Here is a 15,412-nt window from a genome sequence, read left to right as displayed (position 1 = left end):
GAGGAAAAAAAGCGGCAGAGATGAGGAAAAACAACGGAATTTAAGAACTAGAATAAAGGAGAATAAGTTACTAGAAGAAACACAGAACAAAAAGTCTGTGTTACTGTGCCTCTGTGTTGAACTACCTCTGTATCATTTTCCCCCTGTAGCTAAAAAATATAGGTTTTGATAGCAAATGTATATTTATAGATCATCTTACATGTCTGTTTTCTCTTCGTCTCCAAGCAGCTAACTCTTTAGAAGCTAGTTCTTCTGGACTCATTCTTATAAGATGATCAGGGGTTACTTCTCCTTTCAATACTTTTTTAAATAATATCTGGAAGAATTTAAAAATAAGAAGAAAAGGGAAGACAAACATTTAAAAAAGAGATACTGCTGTACAAAAACTTGTAATAAATATTTAATGATTTATACATTACCTACTGCACAGAGAATAAATGACAGTTTTGTATTCTAGGAATTTTTCTAAGGCAGCAAAACACACATTTCATATAAAAGTCAACAAATAATGGAGAAGTATGTACAATGGAACCATTATAATACCTATCTAAAAGTTGTATTAAGTCTACCCAGGGACACAATCTAACCATCATAATAATAAATCAACAGTATACTACATTAAAGAGTTTTACTAAATGTAATGTCTTCCATATTTTTAAGATTTTACACATTTAAATCCTGACTGGCTTGGAGGGCATCCTAGAACAAAGAACCAACTGTAGGACAGAAACCTAAAGGAAATAAATCATTTAATTACTAAAGAAAAGCTTCTAGATTATATAATTCAAAAAGTATCTGATTCCCCTGCATCATGATGGCATATTGTATAATGATTATTTTTCTTAAGTACCTATTATTATACTTCAAGAAAATACCTCAAATCACATACCGGAGCAAATATCCTTATACAAATTTTTATCACTTATGTGAAAAGCCTGTAAGCAAGGAGGTTGAATCTAACTATATTTTGTTACCTAAAGTCATCTGTAGCAAAAATTCCTGGTGGAACTATATAAATGTCACAAAAGAGATCAATAACGTTCTGAACTTTTAAAACATTCACTAGCAACACTTTTGCTTAGTGTACTAATCAAAGGCCTGTTTTTGCTGCTGACACTGACAAGCACACATACACATACACACAAGCAAACAGCTTTTGGATTTCCTCTAAGTCCCAAATAAGAAATCCCAAGAAAAGATAGGGGTTCAATTAATGTTTACTTTACCATTAAAAGACATTTAGAACTAAAGTTATATTTAATTCAGGAAAAATGTTTTAAAGTAGTTTATAATCTAAATCTAATTTATTTTCTTAAGGAGTACTGTTCTACTTTCAGATTTAAATCAAAAGTAATAATACAGTGTCATGAATTTTAGCTTAACTGTTTTGAAGAATACATATGAATGAATTTTTTAATAAAGTGGATTATACAAGAGACAGTAAAGAAAATTTACATATATCAGGTTAAGACATGTTTAGTATTTCAACAGATTTATTGTATAACACTACCCACTACTATGCAAAATTCATAACTCGGTTCAGTAGCAAAAATACTTTATTAAAATTAGATGGTCTAAACCAAGAGGTATTCTACAGTCTCATTCCAGTTAATAAATTATATATTTACTGTATTATAATCTTAGATCCTTACGTATTCAGGAAAGTGGGAAGCATAAATATCCATAGACACGAACAAAACATACTTACATTGTTTTTAGGATCTTTCAGATTGAACATCAAACTTCTATACTTGTTCTTATATTTAGCATCTGTGTCCCGAAAAAAAGAGAAAAGCTCTTTTTCAATTTTTGTGGCAACTTTTGCTGCCTTTTCCTCTGGTACCTTCAAATTTGAGTCTGTAAGTCTTAAAATTAGAACAATTCAATTATTTTTCAAATACATGAGACATATTGTTTAAACTTCTTTAATAATAGTATGTGTTACCTTTTCATAAGAATGTCTTTGAGAGAATGCCTGACACTTTGTCTGATCTGATCTGCAGAAGGCTTGGTAGTAGAAGCAGCAGGAGGATGCACATTAGGCACTCCTTTTTCAACTTTCTTCTTCTTTATCTCTTGCTTCTCATAAGTACCTAATTTAAATAAGTATAAAAACTCATTAAATTGTTGTTTAAAAGGTATTTTACTTTTTAATTCATATGTAAGCTTATAATCCAAATTGACTGACAAATTACTTCTAAAAGTCACTATTTAGAAGTAAAATCAGAACCCATAGTCCATATTGAAATATTCCTGACACTGAAGTTCTAATTAAAATAAACAGAAACTAAAACCCCAAAGCTATAAAATATTCATATCCTTTTCCCATGTTAGATAATGGTTTTCAGGGCTACTTACTTTTCACATGTACCTAATAATTAACTTCTTAAAAACTATTTAGAAAATCTGATTTGAACTTACTAGATGAACACATAATTTAATGATCTAATATCATAAAATTGATCAATCTCTTCTGTTTTTAACTGTGCTTGATATTATTAATATAAATGTTAAACTTTTCAAATGTTTTTGCCTTATATCATTAGTAATCCTTGTGCATCTCCAAAATCTCAAACATTCCACTACTCTGACTTATCATATCAGCTCATTCATTCCAGAATCTCCTCATTCCAACAATTCTTAAATTTATCATTTTTATCATCTTCATGTCCTCACTTTCCCACATAATCAACTTAGATTAGATAGCCCAACACTACTATCAACCCCTTACATGTTTAACATCTTTATTCTCTCTCCTTTAAACATCTGCATTGGCAAAACCATAACCCTGGTTAAAGCCAACTTTTATCCTTCACCCAAATGGGCTACTAACAGCTGAAGATAACTGAAGAAAAATAGCACTGGTACTGACAGATCTCATTTTAAATTTATAACCACAAATATCAAGCAGGTAACTCAATTTTCTACCCTAATACTATTAAATTTTCCTAGTAAACTTCCTCTCCCACTTTTCAAGACAGCTATTTCACACTTATTCTCCTCTCCTCTCAAACCAACAATACCACCTCTCAACTTCAACCTCATTTGATTTGCTCACTTCATATTTCACTGAGAAAACAGAAAAATGTCAGCTATTACATCTTCCCACCACCAAATCTAACCTCCTCCTTCCTACCATACATAAGCTTCCCCACTATTACAACAAATGAGCTGGCCCCTTCTATGACAAACCCCTCTATCCATGTGGAATGAATGCCACCCCCTTGTGACTTTTCACGTATTTCCTACATCATTAATTTCTTTCTCTCTCTCTCTCTGTCTACTGGACCAGTCCCGTTAGCCTTAAAAACATGCTATAATATTTCCTTAAAACAATTACTTGACCCCAAGTCTTCCTCTACCTACCACACTATTTCTGCTCCCTTAAACAGCAAAACTTGAAAGACTTATCTGTAATCAATACCTCCAGCTCTTCACCATTCTTCCATAAGCAACTACAATTGTCTTTCATCCCCACTGTTCCTCCAAAACCATTCTAGCCAGGATGAACAATGATTTGCATTTTGCTAAACCACAGATTTAACAACCTGTGTTCATCCTATTAATGTCCAGACAATATTTAACACAGTTCATAATTCTCTTCTTCTTGAAACTTCATCTGGCTTCCAGGCCACCACAGTTTCTTAGTTTTACTCTTTTCTCACAGGCCATCTCTTACTCTCCTTTGCTGGATCCTTTCCTCTTCTCAACTTCTAAATGTTGGTGCTCCCCCAACACTCCGCTTGTCTCCTCAATATCAAAGTCTCTACAGCTGTTTACATCTAGGTCCGTGATTTTAAACAACTGTAAACCAATAAATCCCAAATCTAGATACCAGCCCACAAAGTCTTCTATAAGCTCCAGACTCATCAGCCAAAGGTTTACTCAAACATCTATCTACATCTAGATGTCTAATAGGAATCTCAACATTACAGGGGCCAAAACATAATTCTTCAATTTTCCTCCCTAAATCTTTTCCTCTCTCTCTCTCTCTCTTATTTCAGTCAATGGCACCAACATTTATCCAATCACCCACTAAGATTCTCTTTCCTTTATCTACCTATACCTATACCATCAGCAAGTTCTGTCAACTCTACTATAAAACATATCTGCATTTAATCACTTCTCACTACCTCCATTGTACCTCTGTACCAAGCTACCATCATTTCTTTCCTAGGATACTGCTATAGACTTCTAATTGGTCTACTCTCTTTCTCTCCGGCCCTTCTAAAGTCTGATCTCCACAGAGCAATCACAGTGATCCATCAATACCTCATACGAAACCCTCTAAAAGTTTCTTATAACATTCAGAAGAAAATATTAACTTTGCCATGGCCCCAAAGGTCCTACATAATGTCTTCCGAACTCATCTTCGATCACTACTCTGTCCTTCCAATCACTCCAAAGTAGCTTTCTTTCTCCTCAAATACCAAGTTTGTTTCTACACCCAAACCTTTAGACTTTCTGTGCCCCTTTCCTAGCTCCTTTTCCAAACAAATATTCACATCACTTCAAATCCCACCTCACCAGTTACCTCCTCTATTTCACCTAAAAGAGAAGCTCTCACCACTCTCCGACTGTGACTCTCTATTCCATTATCCCATTTTTTCTCTAAAATACATACCATTTTCTTGTCAACTTATTGTCTGCCTTTTCACATTAATATTTAAGTGCCATGAAGGCAGGGACCTCAAGCTCACTAGTACTTCCCCAAAATATAGAGCAATAGTTTTTAATTACAAGTAAGGCCAATTACCTGAACTATTTTTATTGCCATTAAAACGTTAAATTTTAAAAAATTCCCTAAATATACTAATTAATTGTGTGTGAAATAAAATATAAATACATTACTATATAATAATTTCTGCTAATCTCACTACCTGGTTTTGAAGCTTTTTCTCCTGTGCAAATAACAGTTGTAGATTCTTTTGGTATTTTTTCACTTTTTTCTTCTGAAGATCTCCGAGGTATAACTGGTTGTCCCATCTTTCGAAGAGGAGCTAGCTGCCATTTTTTAATTTCATAATCTCTACAGTCTGATGAATTTTTGCTTTCACCAGACTCCTGGAAAAATAGTACTTAATTCATTAGAATAAAAACTGCTTTAGATATAAACCTCCATAGTATGTGGATTAAAAAAAAAATTAAACTTAGTATTACAACCTATTAAAATATTAAACATATTCCATTCTTTAGCCCAGTGTTTAAACATTTTTTAAGATGTACAAAAATAACTCAATTTCATTTGTTGAGCACTTATTTTCTGCAGAACACGTAATAGCCTATAAAAGAGAAACAAAGGGCACAGAGATCAGTAACATTATTAGAAAGAAAATTAGATATAAGGTAATAAGAGTTATTTTCATTGGCTGTAAATATGGAAAAAGAAGAGAGAAATTGTAGAGAAACAAGTATCTATATTTTTCACTATATTTCTAAAATGAAGTCACATTCACCTATAACAAGTATACCAATTAAGTTCTCAGTGTGCCTATTTGCTATTTTAACTCCCATGAGGTAAAATAAACCATCAAGGTACCTGCTACTCTGGTCCTAATTATAACGCTCAAAGAATTACTAGTAAGCTGTAATTCTGGGACCCTTGAAAGAAATTAATTGCATCACACTAATATGCTGGAAAGACAGGGAGAGGAACACTCTGTTTAGACAGACATATAATCACAGGTTTTAAGACAGAGTGTATACAAAAGAATGATTTTCTCTCGACTACGAATCCTCTAAATTTTTATTTATTTGTTTATTTTTTACCTCTCTAACTAGACTTCCTTGAGAGTATAAACATATTTCAATGTTATATACCCAAGTCTGACAGCACCATGCTTGGCACACAGTAGAAACTCAATAAATGGTTCAACACAAAAATCTAGGGAGAAGAAGTAACATTTGAAAAGCAGATTCCATAAATTAACATGACACAAGTCCAAGTAAGATTCAACAGTTCACCATCAAAAAAAAGAGAGAGAGAGAAAGTAAGCAGTGATCACTTGGATAGTACATGCATTTACCAAATCAGACTAACTTCAAGTTCCTTTCCTGATTCAGAGAATGAAGAGAGAGGTTTCCCAAAACATTAACAATGTTAATGTTTAATACTGTATTTTTAGTGAAGATAGAGACAACTCAGCTAAATGTCAATACAAGCTATATTTCTAAAAAAAAGAAGTTGTACATAAGAGGTGATGATTAATAGTTAATGATAAATAGAAGCTTTCCAAAGACATGCTATATAAACTGTTCTCAATGGGCTTCTCAATTCCATACTATCAGTTACTTTGATGTAGATCAAATCAACAAAGTAATAGCAAATATCAAAAGGACAGAATCTAATTCTTTAAAAGTCTTGGCAGATAGAAAATGTTAGATACCACAAGGATTTGGCAAACTGGAACTTAATCCATATTGGACACTAAATAGTGTCTGAAAAAACTGAGTTCGTAAATAATGGGGAAGATTTTGGAGAAAACATGCTCATGCTCTTCAATCTGAATTACCTTCCCGACTATGTTACAAAAAATTAGCTTTAACAGGAAGCCTTCAGAAAAGCAGTTTTCAAGCATGCAAATTTCAGCTCAAACTGAAAACAATTAGAGCTGCTTAAAAATGAAGATGTAGCTATTCCTTTGCAATGGTTTTCATACAGAAACTAGATAATCACGTCCTGGAAATATTACAGAGCATATTAATAAATCAGAGTGACTAGACTAAAAAGTTTCCAAGCTTCTTCCAACTCTAAAATTTAAGTTGTCTTTTGGATTATTATACTTGCCTATCCACATACATTTGTTCCCACCGTGTTTCCTCCCTAGCAGTATTCTATAAGAATAACAAATCAACGATTAGAAAAATCACAGGTAATGAAAAGGTAGACAATGAGGAGAAAGGAAATTTAATCAGATAAAATGCTGTGTCCTTTATACGTTTCTCCTGTAATACTTTCAGAAGGTAGTTAAAAACATAAGACCAGGGAAAAGTGACAACTTTTTATGAGAAAGATTACAAGGTGACAGTTCCAAGCAAATATTGGGACAGAGGTCAACAGAATTAAGATTACTTTTCCTTAAAGAGAGAAAATAGCTTTTCCACTTGAAAATAATGCCAATTGGTTAAAGGAATGGTAGATATTTATGAACTGAAAAGCGTTCTTAAAAAACTTACTTAGCAAGTACAATCTGCACTTAAGACCACAAGATTCTATCACAGAAAATTCAAATACCAAACTAGAGACTTGAAATAGCACAAAACTATAAGAAATAAGACCTGCACATTCTGAAGATGCCAATACCTGGTTTCACCAAGATTGCAAGAAATCTTAAATAAACCGAAACTTAAAAAGTGGAACATCCAAACCTAAAGAAAAAAGAAATTTCAAAATTCTCATTGTTGGTCCATACAAAGCTCTTCAACAAAATAACGCATTAATGAAAAGCTCACCCGTTTTAAAATTTTGACCTTGTGCTTCACTGTATCTTCTATATATCTGGTTTTGTCATTTGTCATTGCATGCTTTGATAACCCAAGCTTTTCACACTCCATTGTTTTATCTTCACTATGGACTTCAACTGTAGCTTGGTCTTCCACAATATCAGGATCTAATATTTCAGTCTTTTTATCTTCTTCAGCACAACACTTTACACACACATATTCTTTGTCTTCCTCTCCCATTTGCTGTGCTTGAGAAAGACTTAACCCGACACAGTCACCATGAAACCAGTCATCACATCTCCCACAGCCAACCATAAACCTGAAAAAAAAAAAAAAAAAAACTTTGATAAATTTTTTAAAAAAATCAATGTCAACAGTGAGCTTAAATAAACCTCAAATATTTGATTTTCTGATACTTTGCAGGTTTTCAATCTTACCAATTTCATCAGCTCAATATGGAGCAAGTTTTCAAAAAGAATATTCTATGAAAATGGAACTTTTAAAACCTCAAATATCTTCCCTCTGGTGTGAGAAAACATGGGGAATGGGGAAAGAAGCCATCAGGATGAAAATAAAAGACAACTGACTCTTCTCAGTATAGGATACTATACTGAATAACAAAGTATAGAATAACAACATATTCCTCCACTGCAAAGGGTGGTATGACTTCTGTGATAACCTGATCATACACAATCCACCAAAGTTACAGCTACACTACCACAGACCTAAAATAAGACATAAAATGGAGGAACAACCGTTCATTCAAATAATCATTCTGAATGACAAAAAAAAAGGCAACAAAAATGCAAAAATGTAACTCAAAAATATATTGGAGCCTCTCAAACTGTTTCTTATTCATCACCTTAACTGTAGAATATTTTAAGCTCAAAATACCCATGATGTCACAGTGATTCAGCTGACGAATCTTTTTATGTACTTTTGAGTGTGAAGGACTTCCTTATTAATAATGACCATGTGTTTTAGGTAATAAACTTGTTTTCTCAAATAAAGATCAATATTCTATCCTGTATTTAGGGTTTTTCTTCAATCTCCCTTAAAAAAGCCCTTCCCCCCTCTCCCTCCAAAAGTTCCCTTTACTGCATTTTAGCTAAGAATTAATCTCTCTAACCAACAGGAAAAGTCTGGGACAGAAGATGACTCTAAAATAGCTTTTATTTTGCCAATTTACATAAAGTATCTATAATTACTTTTACGCAAAATGGCAAATCATATATAAACAGCAATTTAAGGGACAAAATATCATTTTGACATACTTTTCAACCCATTGTTAGGAAAGCTACAACATTCACTTCAAATAATCATATTTAAAATTTTCCTTTTTCCTTCTTGAGGCTAGCAATTCAGTTTGTTTGAAATATTCAGGATTTAGAGATATTCTTTAGTGACTTAAAGACAAAGAATTTGTGCTACTAATTTTGATAAGTGGCATCACCAAAAGTCAAACCCCTTTTAAAAAGTTGTAGGGCAATAAGGATATTAAAGGTAATAAACACTGGATAATACGGCCTCTGAATATACCAGAAGTCCTGTTTCAATGTTGAAACTATAAAAATTAGAACACCTAGTTTCAGTCCTTACAGGATGTTTTTTAAAAATCATGCCAAATACCTCATTCCTCAATAGCAGCACTTCCTTTTCTTCTTCCTCATTTGCCTATTATGTAACAAACTACCGCTGTGCATTCAGACTTGACCTCTTCATGTATATAATTCACCACTCTTTACTCTCACCGGTAATGCCTGTGCTAGCTTAATCAGGTAAGTCCTCATCTCCCCAGTGATTCATGTGGTTTGGAAAATTAAAAAAAATAAAAAAATAACAACATAAAATGTCTAAGAAACCTCTCAAACAATGTTATTTGCAAGACAGAAAGTTTCTCTAGGTTTGAGATTTGTGATGGGTCCACAATGTTTCAATGATACAAATAGTCCAGGCAATTGAAAGAAGAAAAAGAAAAGTTTGAATATAGATGCTTAACAGTTCTTCCACTTCAGGCTGCAATAAGAACTGCTATTTCTTGAAAGCAACTGTCTAATATAAATGTCTTTGAAATACTGAAAAAAAGCTAATGGTGATTTCGCTTTACTTCCACAAAGTTATGTAAGGACTTCAAAGCCAGTCTGGAATAGTTTCAACAAGACACAACTTAGAAGTTTACAGACTATGTTTCTGTCCCAAATCCAAATGTCAAATTATAAATCACATATTAAGGAACTTCAAATTTTTTGACTTTTTATTTCACTTAACCAGGGAAGAGTGGTTTTATGATCATTAAATTTATCAATTATTTCACCGAAGTGCCATCTACGGATGTATCTTACTATTTAGATTTCATGTAAAACAGTTAAATTTTCTGAGAAATCAAGACAAAATGACATTGATAAAAATATCAACGTTGGCCCAATGACAGGTCCTAGCGGAAAATAAAATTCACTTTAAAATAAAATTGATCATCCAAAAATGTAAATATGGACCATTCTTAGGTCTAAAATTGATTAGTACTATGAACTTTTAAACCATTTTTTTTTTTAATGGCCTATCACAAAAAGAGAATATACTTTCTTCTCTTTTCATGCTATGGCTTTATTTTTAAAAAGTGGGGGAGTGGGAGGAGTATGAGGTGGAGGAGGAAATAAAAGTAGCTACAGCAGGAACAGCCAACAATTACTCTCCCACTTTTCTGCCCTGCCCTAGAAATTCTGATTACCAAAAGGAGAAATCATTTTAAAGAAAAGACTACACCACCTAAACATTTAATATTTTACTATAAAATCAATGTCGCATGCAGTTTAGCTCTGGATCAATTAAGTGGATGAGTCAACATTAATTAGTTAATTGGAAAAGTTCAGGAATATCTATAGTGTCTTCTACTGTTTCATGTTCATACACAAAATTAAAAATAAAAATAAAAAGCTAAACTGGGCCTATTATAAGAAAATTTAAAACTAATTTAGAATTCTCATCTTTATTCTTATCTTTCTGGCTGGGCCAAAGAATATTTTTACAAATTTCAAGTTCCTTCAAAGTAAACTACAGAGGCAACACTAAGAACTCCTGCTCTTAACAAATTCACTAACACTGTGGGTCCATTGTAGGTACTTATTGTAGATGGGCCTTCAGTTCTGATGTTTAAGTGACAGCCTAGACCATTTTATTGTGAACATATATGTAGTCACTCTTCTAAGATGAAAGGATTCCATTCCATGTAAATATTAAATCATGTTTATTACTAGCAATCCAATCCACAAAGAAAAATACTTGTCTACAGAACTCAAAATTCTGAGAAAAACCTGAATTATTTATTCTAGAAGAAAATTTCCTTCTCAGAAATAAGTTTTCTCGTTTGAATATAAAGCTATAAATCCATTTTGCTAGGGAGGTTTTTTTGTTTGTTTTAAAATTTTATCCAATATACTAGTCGTCTACAACTGGGGCCAAGAAAGTGTAATGCAAACTAAGGATAGAAGCATTTTCTAGAAAAGTGGGGAAATAGAGACCATAAGGTAGATAATATGAAAAGACTAAGACTCCTTTCCTTCAAAATAACAATTTGCTTATGTTTAAAAGTTGTTCAAAAGTCACACTAATTTTTTAAAAACAGAGGATTAAATAGTCAAGTTTTTAAAATAATTAATGTACCTTTTGTATAAAACTGAATCAGGAAAATAAAAACAAAACAAAAGCAGCATGATGTGTAAACTCTTAAAGAGTCAATACCTACTGTTCTTTAGGGTATGTACAGGAGTTGCTTATGGTTAAATATCACATCTGGCCATGCCATGAATAAATATCTAAATCACAAAATATAATTTCAAACTGGAAGAACATACAAAGAAGCTAACCTCAGTTGCAATACATGTAAAATACTGAAAAATTAAAATAGTCTTTACAGTAACAAAGCTATCACAAGTGCTAGAAAATGTCATATTAACAAATAGCTTTCTGTGTGGCTAGTGCATAAAAACAGACAGAAGGATCAAAATTATTTCCAAATATTCCCTTTCTAATAAATTCATATTCTTACAAGTGAATTAAAATAGGAAAATTACATGATGTATGACAGTTGCATTTTTTGAATAAACTCAATGTATATAAGCACAATGTATCAAAGCAGTAGTGAAGAAAAAACAATCAATTACTTAGGTTTCTTTATTCACAAAATTGTAATCTGAAATGGTGCTCCAAAAAATGATTGTTTCCAATATAATTATATATTATCCAGGTCAATTACAGAGAATGAGCCCAAAATCCCTGGGCATCTAAATTCTAAGACTGGGGCAAAGAAACTCTAGATTTTATAGAGTTGATCCAAGAGACAGCATTAGGTTTAAAAAAAAAAAAAAAAAAAAGAGGTGGTGAGGGGAGGCTAGCATCAAATCTTCACTTTAGGAAAATAACTGTTGATGCTGATTAAGTGACAGTCATCATTAAAAAGCCCGGGCAAACTGCTGAAGACTGGGCCATCGCAACAGAAGTTTATCTACAAAAAAAGCTACATTATAACATACTTAACATGGCAGCCTACTCTATGCCAAAGTTTCATTTTAAAAACTCATTCACTTAAGGCTCCTAATTCCACATGGTTTTTAGAAGATTGTGACACAGAGAAAAAGGTACTTTAAAGTACCATCCAACCCTTAATTCTTTTAGGCCCCAAAACAAGAAGCCTACTTTAGAACACATGAATAAGGTGTTTTAAATGAAAAACCATAAAAAGCACATAAGTGAGGGCAAATGTAGCACTGTATTCGAACAAGTGACTACTTTTAAAAACTGGAATATATTCTATTATAAAGTAATGCCTGACACTAAAAATAGGCGATGGGCTGAATCACATATGAAAAACTCCCTAAATATAAAACTCAGGTTATATTTTTACAGAATAGCCCCAACACCTCCCTCCCATTCTCCCCAACCACCCTCTTCCCACCAAAATAATATATTACAACACACTTTACTAAACTTTTCCTCCCTAAAGAGTTTCCTGTAATCTGACAGTGCTAGGAAAAGTCACTCTAACATTCACTTTCATGAGTAAGGGTAATAACAATATAGTGTACAAGTTATAATGTCCTTTTATCATATCAGCATTGACAGATGTTCAAACAGCAACATGAAGACTCGAACAGGATAATCTTGTAGCTGTAAACTCCACTTCATTTTGTTTTCCTTTTCTTAAAAAGCTAGCAAACAAAAAATGCATCCATCGGGAGCACGGGGCAGAGGGAGTGTCATAAAAGTATAAATCACTGAATCTTAAGAATGATAAAATGCAGTGCTAAAGTCACCTCTAAAATTCTGAAATATCAGAATTCACAAGAAATTATTGAAATGACTAAAACATCCAAAAAAGAAATACATATTTTCATCACTCTATTCCTTGTTACATACAAAATTCACCTGGGTAATTAACAGTTGTTTTAGCTATCAAATTTCATTCCAAGGACAAGTTTGATAGTTATAAAGTGATGGCATTGTCTTTAATGTGCTTCATTTATCCAAAAAAAAAAAAACAAAAAACTTTTTTTCAAAAGAAAAATAGAATTTCCATTATGACCTTCATACTTTATTACTATTTTCAAGCTCCCCTCCCCCCTCAAAAAAGATATATAACTTACAGACCCAAAGCAGTGTTAACAATTTCCTGGTTAGCAGAAAGTATTTGTTTTTCAGATGCAGTGACTGAGTTATACTCTCTAACTAGTTACAATAACAAAACATTTCCATATATATCAGCTGTTGGTCAGACTATGCTTTTTAAAGTGTTCTAGGATAATACATTTGTAAATCCAGTGGCTCCACCTTTCTATCATTTATCCAAGATTGATGAGTGGTTTTTCGTTTTTATAAAAGTCTTCACAAGTTAAATAATTCCTTTCTATTAAAAAAGTTCTCACGCTAATCCCACCCCCAAAAAAGCAATTTCTCTTCAATGTACACATCATTCATACACACACATACACACACACACACACCTGTTGCCATGTGGTTTTTTGCAAAACCCACACTGCTTGCTGGGAGTCCACATATATTTGCTTTCAAATGAGGAGCTATGATCTGAGCCTTCTCTTTTTATTGTAGCTATGTTGTCTGGAATGAACAATGGTGGCTCATCCAAAGAAAAACTTTTGCTGCTTCTTCTTTGGCGGGGTTGTAGGTTCTTCTCAGGTTTCTTTAGTTTCAGTTTATCCTCCTCCTTAAAATGCTCAATGCCTGGGTGATCAAGCTCTTCCTTTACATGACTATTGGTTTTCATTGCTGGGGCCTGCTGCTGAGGCTTATGGCACTGCTTCTGGCTGGAATGCAGTAAATGTCCAGTTTGTGCAGAATGATGAGGTTCTTTAGAATAACCAAGATGACCATGAGGCTTATCACTCAAAGAATGAATTAATGGTTTGGAAATATGTACTAAATTTTGATCCTGTGATGTTTTTTTCAATACAGAATGAGCTTGGTTTTTCACAGATTTAACCCCAGAATTGCAACTCTCAATCTTTGAATCCTTACCGACTTGTTTTTTTCTCACTTTGACTGGCCTATGGAAACTTTTCTGAGATTGTGGCTCATCAGCATTTCGTTTCATACTTTTGACATTAACTTTACTTTTGCTTTGCATTACGTCATGCTTTGATGCAACAATTTTCTTTGGAGGATCTGCAGTCACGTTTTGCTTAGAATGAGTCACAGGTTTTGAATGTTTGGATTTAATGTTTTTTGATTCTAAGCAAGAAACAATACTTGACTGGCTGTTTCTGTCATCCTGAAGGTTTGCTGTTTCAAGTGACTCTATTTTAATACTATCAATAATATTCAACTGTCTTGAATTTTGGTCTGGTGCACCACAAATAGCATTTTCTAAAATATTACTTTCTCGTTCAAAAGCACTAGTATCAACCACCTCTAAGTTTGATTTATTCAACTCGGTGCTCTGCAACTGCTTATCATTAGACACTGTGTCTTCACAATAATCCAGTGGTTCCGTTTTATTTCTCTGAAGGGAGTTCTCAACTTTATCGGAAACATCCATGGTATTTTTCGATTCCAAATTACATTCAGTCACTTCATCCACAGAACTAGACAAAACTATAAGGTTCTTTTCTGTTTTATTTGGATTCATACAATCGGTATCATCAGATATACCACCAGAAGATCCAGGTTTCTCAATAATTTGGTCATCTTCACAAGATAATTTTACTGTCTCCTTTGATTCTTGTTCAACTTTTCCCTTTGCCCTCATTTCTTCAACAATAGTCTCATCCATTTTACCTGAAATGGAATCATTCTGTTCATGTTCTTCTTTATCTGAAAACTTAAACAACGGGCTACTAACAGCCTTAATTTTACCTTCCATTGGAGCTTCATGTTTCTTTTCTTCAATGGTGACACAAGTCTCTGAAAGAAGTGGACAATTTAATTCATGAGATGACACATTTGCTTCTCCCTGATTATTACACTTATGCTTAGAATCTAATCCAGCTTCACCCTTCATTTCAAGACAAGATGACACTGAAGAATGACCTGAAGACACTGATACTTCTGGTACCACTTCAATTTGTCCAGTATGTCGGCTGCTTCTTCTATTCTCTTTATGGTACTCAGGTTTCAGTGACGTACAAACTTCTTCTTTAATCTGACACCTTTCTGGTTGTTTCACCCCTGCTTTAGGGGCAGATACAGTCTTTCCAGATGCTTTTTTTGTGCTACTTAAAGGTGCTGCATTTGAACGCTTGGCAATAGTGCTTTGTCGCAAACTTCTTACTTGTTCTATCACAAGGGAAAAAAATAAATAAAAATAACTTAGCTATTTTGCCATTTGTTTTTATTTCAATACAATTTAGAATATATCACTTCTTTATTCTGAGCTACATATATTTATTTTGACAAAAATGTACTTTGAAAGTTACTCATGATGATCACATATATATTAACATATATATAACTTAACATA

At 33.1% G+C, this 15,412-nt stretch overlaps 1 protein-coding gene across 3 annotated transcripts in view; it reads right to left on the bottom strand.

The window, feature by feature from the left end:
• Window positions 1-15,412, bottom strand: part of PHF3 (PHD finger protein 3) — a 76,921-nt gene that overhangs the window by 18,023 nt on the left and 43,486 nt on the right. For 2 of the 3 annotated variants that reach the window (XM_063097008.1, XM_063097010.1), the window contains 6 exons: window positions 13,440-15,228; window positions 7,453-7,762; window positions 4,881-5,064; window positions 1,946-2,093; window positions 1,709-1,865; window positions 200-316 (listed from right to left, as the gene is read on the bottom strand). In XM_063097008.1, coding sequence (XP_062953078.1) covers window positions 200-316; window positions 1,709-1,865; window positions 1,946-2,093; window positions 4,881-5,064; window positions 7,453-7,762; window positions 13,440-15,228 — 2,705 coding nt within the window. Of the gene's footprint in view, window positions 1-199; window positions 317-1,708; window positions 1,866-1,945; window positions 2,094-4,880; window positions 5,065-7,452; window positions 7,763-12,849; window positions 15,229-15,412 lie in introns of those variants that run through there. The other variant, XM_063097011.1, reaches the window with a different exon arrangement.

The sequence above is a fragment of the Cynocephalus volans genome, chromosome 5 (assembly GCF_027409185.1).
Source record: "Cynocephalus volans isolate mCynVol1 chromosome 5, mCynVol1.pri, whole genome shotgun sequence".
Lineage (NCBI taxonomy): Eukaryota > Metazoa > Chordata > Mammalia > Dermoptera > Cynocephalidae > Cynocephalus > Cynocephalus volans.
This window is presented reverse-complemented; position numbering and strand designations above follow the sequence as displayed.